General features: G+C 42.9%; 1 protein-coding gene across 1 annotated transcript in view; it reads left to right on the top strand.

The window, feature by feature from the left end:
- Nucleotides 1–8,865, top strand: part of LOC134846835 (glutamate receptor 4-like) — a gene marked incomplete in the record, with an annotated part of 14,036 nt that extends 5,171 nt beyond the window's left edge. The window contains 4 exon segments of the mRNA XM_063864231.1: nt 24–201; nt 489–692; nt 845–968; nt 8,492–8,865. Coding sequence (XP_063720301.1) covers nt 24–201; nt 489–692; nt 845–968; nt 8,492–8,865 — 880 coding nt within the window.
- Nucleotides 8,866–9,310: the final 445 nt, after the last annotated feature.

Raw genomic sequence — 9,310 nt, 5'->3', positions numbered from 1 at the left:
CAGTTTGACGACAGGGGAGAGAGACGCAACTACAAAATAGACATTGTGAGTCTGAAGCGGGTGTCTGTGAAGACTGTGATTGGATACTGGAATGACTCACACGGTCTCCACATTTTCCCAGAGGGCGGCAAAGAGACATCAGACGTCGAGGACCAGAGTGACGTTTTCAAGGAGAAGCCGGTCGAGGTCGTCACCATCGAGGTCAGCAGAACAGTAGAAGTCAATCAAGTTCATCCAAGCTAATCCTACTTGCTCTCTGAGCATCTCGCTTGGCTCAGCTTTATATTGCATGTTTCATTTGTTAAAGCAAAAATACGCTTTTCAAACATGAAAAAAATTAAAGCATAAGTATTTTACTCGGAAAAATTTCTGGCAAACAGATAAAACATAGGTTGTCCAAGTGCGCTCTAAAGTCAAAATTGTTAGTAATTTGTCAAATATGATGGGAAATGAGTAAGTTTTAACATAGTTTGTATTTAATTGCTCAGGCTCCCCCGTTCACCATGCTGAAAGAAGGCCACTCGCCGGATGAGGGAATCGAGGCATTCGAGGGCTTTTGCGTGGACCTGCTGAGAGAGATAGCAGCCCAGACTAACATGTCCTACAAGATACATTTGGTGCGAGATGGGAAGTACGGGGCATCCATGGCCAATGGGTCCTGGAATGGAATGGTGGGAGAACTCATAGACGGGGTAAATGTCATATCGCTTCATGGCCAAAAAATTGCAACTACGCTCGTTTGTTTTCTGAGCATAAAATTGTACCCTCATCCTATGGCGACAAGCACTGACCAAGTTCACTGTCCAAATTTAACTTACATGTAATGCACCATTTCTATGTCTAGACGGCTGACATAGCCCTGGCCCCTCTTACCATTACGTCCGAGCGACAGAGAGTGGTCGACTTCACGAAGCCCTACATGGACGTGGGGGTCAGCATCATGATGAAACGAAGCACGGCAACTACAAGTAGGCGGAGAAGGGCTTAAAATTTAACTATGACAAAAAAACTTTTTAAAACTATGTTAAATTAGGTTTGAGCTGTTAGCTGACAATGAAGGATTCCCAATCTTAATACCCCTTGTCTTTTAACCCCCTAATTCCTAACCCCATCTCTTTCAGCCCAGATTTGGATAAACCTACTACAACTTAACCTCATTTAATATTATTTCTTAGAATCAAAGTGAAGTTTTTTTCAACTGATTCGGAACCATAGATAGAGGTGGTAAACATCAAAGCTTTAATTGTAAAAAATCTTGCGAACAAAACGAAATAACATGCACGCTGTTAAATGCAATTTCAATTTGAACACAGTTGAACTTGCCAACAAGACTTTGATATGAAACTGAAAACTAATCCGACCGGCAAGATTCAATTTAACGTCCAAAAAAACTACATTTTCCGAATTTGAAGTTAATTTTGAAAATATAAATAGCAACAAAAGAACAATCGGCTGAAATTAAATGAAATATGGACTAAAAATTTGTTGCGATCAGACAGCTAACCTAGTCTACGTTTTCCGAATACCAATCAGTTGAAAATAAATTTTACTTAGTTTCTTAAACCAACTAATAATTGCCATTTTGTTTTGTTGTCGGCATTCAATGCTCTGTCTTAAAGCTTTTCAGTCCTTAGTCCCACTCTAGCGTCCCGTCATAACACCAATCGAGAGTAAACAAACCAGCCGAAGTAAAAACCAACCGAAAGTGTGGTGAGTCAGTCTATAAGCCAGCTGAAAAGTTTCATCAAATGAACGCATTTGCATAATTTTCGCAACTGTTACATAATTGTTACAAAATTATAATATAACACTTACGTAGTTTCAAGGCTGCCGGTTGAAATCATTTATCAAAAAAACTGTTAAACAAAATTTGAATTCGAAACATATGCGCAGAACAAATGAACAAAATATTAGCTTAATTTCGCCATAGCACGAATTTAAATCAATGTTTTTTGTAAACATGCGAAATCTTCTGCATGTTTTGGTTTAGGATCCGATATTTTTTGATTTGTAAATTTGTGCTCACTCGAATTGTTATAGAAATTGAAGTTCTGATCGGAAGCGTCTTTTTGCAAGTTAGCAGTTACTTCCCAGATCCAGATCCTGTCCTGTATATAGAGTGATATATAACACTTGTAAACACAGAGGGTTACGATCTGGCACTGGTCAGAAAAATTATTAAAATAAACTGCGACATATTTCATTTATTTCAAAGATTTCAAAAGAATTTTTGAGTAGTGTGAAAATACGGTTTCGATAGTTTAAATTGATCCAGTGAGATAAGTAACCGTATGTTAGAAAGTTAGTCGGAGACAATAAATTGGCGGTCATCCGAAGGTGACAGACAAACTCCGAAGGTTAAATACCAGTTAGCGCCAGACAGATAAATGAATTAAGTAGCACAACTAGAAATGGAACATGAACTAATTTAGATACTATGACATTTCCCTCCTTGTAAAATTCATGACTCTAATTAAGTTATCCAATGTAATGCTGTTATCAATAAATCAATAGGAATAATAATAAGTTTCAACTAGAGTTTTGTCAATCAACTACTTGTCAATCTCCCTGGACCTCCACATTTCAGAAAGTTTTTTAAGTTTGTTACTCATATTCTTTTTACTCTTTTTCTTCAACTGCTCCCGCCTTGTCCGTCTTTCTAATGTTGTCAATCATGACTGCCCCATCTTAGTCACTGCTGTTCGTTTCCTGTCCGACCGTCTTGAACTAGTTTGGTCGAATGAACTAGCCGAATCTTGGCTTGAATAGGAAACAAGTCGTTGTTTCCGACCCCGCACCCCCCCCCCCCGGTTACTGGCATTTGTTCTGCTTCGCGCTCCGTCTCTTGTGGTTCGATTCCTTCGGTAATTTCTCTCCCCCGGTCATTCTCGATTTCTGTTTCACGTGCCAACGTGTACTCCGTTGCCGTCTCATAATTGCTGGGACGAATTGTGATGGTTTTGGGTTGAACTTGATCCCGTCCCCCACTAGATGTTCCCTGTCCATCTTCTCCACCGTTTGCTCCCCCACTTGTCTGTTTACCAACTAGTTTAGTTGTGCTTAACGGTAAATGGTCCTCCGACTCTGATTCTGAGTCTTCTGCGAATTCCAAATTTTGGAATCGTGATCTCTTCCCCATGGTGCTGTGAAAAGTTCCCTTGGTGCCTTTCGAACTGCCTGGTTGATTGCTACTCGTTAGTAGCTTCCGTTTCAGGTCCCACGGCGTTGGTGGTGCAGTGATTTGTCCTGGCGCCCGTTTTTTCGGAAGTTTTGCTTTCCTGAGTGCTACTCCTGATTTCCTAAGCACCGCACCGTTACTCATTTTAATAGTATGTTCAGTTTGATCAACTACATTGGATTTTAATGGTCTATAACTATTCATATTCCGGTCCCCGGTCTTCTGCATTACGACTGCCCGTGGTATTTCGACTGGATCATTTGATGCTCGTACAATTCCCGGTTCATCATCCTGGTTAGCAGCTTGGTCCTCGGCCAGTTTCAATGGATGTCGCCTGTTTTTCTGATCATACTCTGTGTCAAATCGGGCTCCCCAGTTTGTATCCATGGGCTCTAGTATTGCTTGGGCGTTTGGGTCTCGTTCATCTAAACAGGCAGATTTTGATCGTATTACATTTTCCCAATTTAGATTCCATAATGAAGGCTTTTTAGTCAAGTTTCTGAGAACCGTGTTAGCTTCCCGACTGTGGTGCGCTTCGAACGGTGTTATGTTGAGAGTGACGTTTTTAGCGAATCTTAAAGCCCCGAGGGCTCTTTCAACCATCCGATCCAGGGGTTACGGTTTATCCTCCCGCGCATACGTAAGGACTGAACTCTTGATGTTGCAATCGTGCGTTTGACACATCCTGTTGCCCTGTGATCGTTAACCGGCGAGATGAGAATCTCAATTCCTTGTTTCTGACAGAAGGCCCGAACCTCCTTGGACATAAAGTTTGTTCCTTGGTCAACTCGAATTTGACGCGGAACTCCGTGGGCAATAATGTATCCGACCGGTTCGAATTACAGACCATAGCCGATGGCCAACGAGAAAACCGATCCACCGCCACCAAAACATACTTTTTAGACTCCTTCAAGTAGTTAATGGGCCCCCAAAAATCCAGTTGGACCGACTCATTCGGTTCTTTCGGCTCAGGTATTTTCCCTATATCATTTTTCGAACACATACTTTTCAAGTTCTTACCAGCTAATGTGCATTCCTGGCAATTTCCGGCGATAGTCGCTAAGCTACGGAACATGTACGGGTACCAGATGTCTTTGGCCGCGTCGTACATACTCGATTTCCCGTGGTGATAGTAATGCAACCGATTGTTCACCGCCGCTTGCAGGCTGTTAGGGATCACTAGCCTCTCGTCCATCCATAGGCATCCGTCTCCTACATGAAAGTCCTGAGTATACTGTGCATATTACTAACTCATCGCTGCATTTTTTGAGTGTAACTGAGGGTATTTACTTTTAATCAGTTCGATAATAGCTTGTAATTGTGGATCGGAACTATATGGTGATTCTATAAATCGAAGATTAAACAATTCGGGAAGGGCGGTTTGTTTGCTTACAACTTTGCAATTTCTAGGAATTACGGACATAACTCTATTTTCTGGATTAACCGGTGGATAATTTTCGCCAGGGTAAACCGACGGAATGGAAATGATGGTGTTTGTTTTAGTGCTCCGGACTTCTGTTGTAATCGCCTGCATATCCTGATCAATCTCCTCTATTTCATCGCTTCTACTAATGCTGGGGTGTCGTTCCAATAGTTTCCTATTTTTCTGTCCATAATTGAATTATTTTTAGAATTTTGAATGATTGTATTTAAAGAACTTAAGTAACCAAAGTTAGCTTCAATAAAAGTCCCAACTAAATTTCCACTAGATTTAATTGACCTGCCGGAAATGCAATTCGTCGCTCTGTGATTGGTCCAATTTTCACCGCATGATCGTTCGCCCTCCACCGGTTGTTTTCTATTCGATATATTACAAACGCGTTTATTATTAATAACCGGTGGAGACTCGAGTCTATTTTTGGATAAAGCTTCCTTTTCAAATCCGAGGGCGGATCTAATTATACTAATTTTCGCCACTGTAAACATACTATCATAGGTGCTAACCGGTTGAGCATCCAAGCTGGGATGCCTCGATAGGTAATCGGCGAGTCCAGTTTTTGCTCCGGTTTTGTGCTCTACTTGAAAATCGAACGGTATTAGACGATCTAACCATCTGGTTAATCTGCTGAACATTGTTTTGTTCTTTTTGTTGTTCCCATTTAGCAATGATACAAGTGCTTTATGGTCTGTAACGATTAAAAATTTTCTCTCCAACACATAGTTTTGGAAATAATCCGCCCCCCCCACACAACTGCAAGCATTTCTAATTCATTCGTTGAGTATTTCTTTTCTGCCTCGTTTAAGTACTGGGATGCGAAAGATATCGGCCTCCAGCCGTCGGAATTTAGTTGCTCAAGAACCGCTCCGAGCCCGTTATGACTCGCGTCGCATACGATTGTTGTGTCACGATGTATATCGAAATGCCGAAGTTCTACTATATTAGCCACCTGTTTTTTTTAGATTTTCGAACGACATTTGACATTCACTGTTCCAAATATTTTCGTTTTTCCTACTTAAAAGAGGGCGTAATGAGGCTGATGATTCCGCGAAGGCTGGAAGGTATTTGTGCAGGCTGTGGATAAAACCCGTAGAGGATTTTAGCTGCGACACCGTTTTTGGTGCCTTTAGCCATTCGATCGGTTCCGTTTTTCGGATTAGTGGTGTTATTCCGGTACAGGTTATTTTATGCCCCAACCATTCACATTCTTTCAGCGCAAATTGGCATTTAGTAAGTTTAAGCGACATATTCTGGCGATCTAACTTCCGCAAGATTCTTTCGACCACCGAGATATGCTCAATCTCCGTGCCTTTGGTGACCACTAAAATGTCATCAATAAAAGCCTGCGCCTGCGGAAACTCCGAAAGGATCGTATCCATCACTCTTTGAAATTCCGCTGGCATTGTTGTAAGGCCGTAGAACCCCGTTTGAAAGCGATACGTGCCCGTTGATTGTCCTCCCACCAGCGAAAAATTGCATTGAACGCTCGTTTCCGGGCTAAGTGGTAATTGACCGTACGCATACGTAAGATCCATGGTAGAGAAATATACATCTCCTGGTTTCCGGTCGCTTATCGTTTGTCCTACCGTATCCATGAGCTCTTCAATATTCGGCATTTGGTATTTATTCTTGTGGACTTGCTTGTTCAACTCCCGGGATTCTAACTCTAATTTTACTGATTCGTCCTTTTTCACCGTTATTACAATCGTAGAAACAAAATACTTGTCCGAACATTCGTTCAGTTTTTCGATGTGTCCTTGTCGTAAAAGTTTATTAATTTCTTTATCGACCTTATCCTGCAATGTGATGGGCACTCTGCGTCCTTTTTGTTGCATCGGCGTTAACGTTTCGAAAAAAATCCGCGTGTACCTTATAATTCTTAATTTTCCCGACTCTGTTAAAAAGGTTGTTAAATTGCTTACTGAAATAAGTCTGCCAGGGGTCTAACGAGTCTTCCTCCTCTGTTGCTTCGGGCCCCGCTTGTTCTCCCTGCACCGACATCACGTTCTCCTTCGGTACCTTCTGCACTATCTGCAATCCAAGATTTGGCATTAGGTCTCTTCCAATGATCGATGGTCTGCTTCCTCCAATCACTCTGATATTCGCGTTTGTCAACCATCCGTTTGTTTCCAACGAGACGTCCATCGTTCCTAGTAGTCGTAAGGGATTGTTTCCGTAATCCCTGAACTCATCGTCCTCCGGTGCTGGTGCCTTTATGTTCACGCCTGCGGTGCCCAATGTCCGTTTCAATTCTCCAATGGTGAATATTCAAGTTGGTGATCCACTATCTATCCAGACATTCGTTTGCTTCCCATTTACTTTGATTGGTAGTCGAGCGCCGGTCACCTTCAATTCCGTCTCGTTCCGAGATTTGATAGCCATTACAACATAGTCTCCTGAGCTATCCGAATCCCATGATCGTTGCTTCTTTGCCGGTGTGTTAACCCAGCCTACGGAATTTTCATGTTGTGGATAAGTATCCTCCGCGTCGCCTATTTCACTAGCTTCCATGTCCTCCTGATTTTGGATTAGTCCCACTGCCGGTCTTCCCCGATTGTTCCGCTTCCCCCGACAAGTTCTCTCGTAATGTCCCGTTTTTCGGCAGAAATTACACGTAGCATTTTTGGCTGGACATTGAGTAAGGTGTTACGGCGTAAAATTGGGTTGATCACAATTATAGCATCTTTTAGAACCGCCCCTCTCATCTCCGCTCGTCCTCTGAACGATCCACGGCCACGCTGTCTATTTTTTCTGTATCCTCCCCGGATTGTTCTCACCGGTTCCGTTTTAATCTGAAACGCTCCAGTTCCACCGGTGGTGCCACTAGTTGTTGCTCCCCCGGTTGCCGATCCGTATGACTTAGCATATTTGTATCCACGTTCATATGACAGTGCAATACGGTACACCTCCTCTGTTGTCTTCGTCGAGCGGCACAACTCATTTTGGGCCTCCCTATTTTTCATGTTTACAATGAACACATCCCGCAAAAATCTGGTCTCCAACGTTCCAAAATTACATCGGGCGGCCAGCCCGCTTAACACTGAATGGAACTGCTCCAAGGATTCTCCTATATGTTGCTTCCGTGCCAATAATTGGAATGTTTCGTACGTTTCGTTCCGTTCCTTTTTGATTTCCGTTTCGATGGTATCTAATACTCGAGAGTACCTGGTTGTAGATAAATCCAGATGTGGTTTCCTCTTATGTAACTTATCTTGTCCTTTCTCCCCCAGACACAAATACAAGTTCGAGATAAGTATTTGCTCCGACGCCAGGCGATTCTTTCCGTCTACCTCCTCCGGTAATGCTGCAACCTGCGCTGCGGTTAACGTACTGGCATAATAAAAATTCTTCGGATTTAGGCCATGTTTTGCCACCATCCCCCATTGAAAACGATTAAACCAAAACTCCCATAGCATTGGTGGCTCTGCGAACGTCGAGGGCCAAAAGGATGTAATTCCCAGTGGGTTTTCCCCCCACTTTGGCCTGCTGTCTGCGCCATGTGAAAATACGGTTTCGATAGTTTAAATTGATCCAGTGAGATAAGTAACCGTATGTTAGAAAGTTAGTCGGAGACAATAAATTGGCGGTCATCCGAAGGTGACAGACAAACTCCGAAGGTTAAATACCAGTTAGCGCCAGACATAAATGAATTAAGTAGCACAACTGAAATGGAACATGAACTAATTTAGATATTATGACAGTAGACACGGGCGTGCCGTGTCAATTTCCTAGACATTTTTGTTACAAAAAAGGTCATTTTTCAAGCTCGAAACAGACAAAGAAATCATTAGAAAATAGGAAAAAATTAGATGTATATATGTATGTGTGTGTGCTTGCGTGTGCTAATGTTAAAGCATGTGTGGTGTGTGCTGCAGGCAGTTTCTCTTTCCTTCGTCCACTGCAGACAGAGATCTGGATGTGCATCGTCTTCTCGTACCTGTCAGTGAGTGTGGTCCTGTTCATAGTGTCCAGAATCAGTCTGGTGGCCTGGATGCCCCCCAGTGAGATAGAGGAGGCTGAGCATGCAGTGGGGGTAGCAGGAGGGGGAGGGGAGTACCAGTTCACGCTGTCCAACTGCTTCTTCCTCATGTTGGGGGCGGTGCTGCAGAGGGGAGAGGACATATGCGACAAGTTAGTCTCTCCTCTCTCTTCAAATAAGTCCAAATATACTATCACATCAGCTCACGGACAACATTTTTCTTCCTGGGATGAGAAGATCGACGTAGGTTTTGACCAAATTCATCGGTGAACATACGGATGTTCTCGCACCGGATTTCCATCCCGAGTCGAGATTTTTCGCCTAATTTGAAGCAAAATTTGAGCGGTTTGAGCAATTTTTCAACAACCGCGACTAATTTTTCGACCGCCGCGACTAATTTTTTGACCGCCGCGACTAAGTTTTCGACAACTGCGACTAATTTTTCGACCGCCGCGACTAATTTTTTGACAGCCACGACTAATTTTTTGACAGCCGCGACTAATTTTTTGACCGTCGCGACCAATTTCAACCGTCGCGACTAACTTTCAACCGTCGCGACTAATGTTTCGACCGCCGCGACTAGCTTTCTTTCGGTCACGCCGGTCGCGGTTAACTTTCCTTTGGTCGCACAATTCGCTGTTAATTTTCCTTGAATCTTCAGCTGTTAAATATTTAGGGGTTTTTGAGCGGGATCGCGACCCGGGATGGATAAAAT

Source organism: Symsagittifera roscoffensis, chromosome 5, assembly GCF_963678635.1.
Source record: "Symsagittifera roscoffensis chromosome 5, txSymRosc1.1, whole genome shotgun sequence".
Taxonomy (NCBI): Eukaryota; Metazoa; Xenacoelomorpha; order Acoela; family Convolutidae; genus Symsagittifera; species Symsagittifera roscoffensis.
This window is presented reverse-complemented; position numbering and strand designations above follow the sequence as displayed.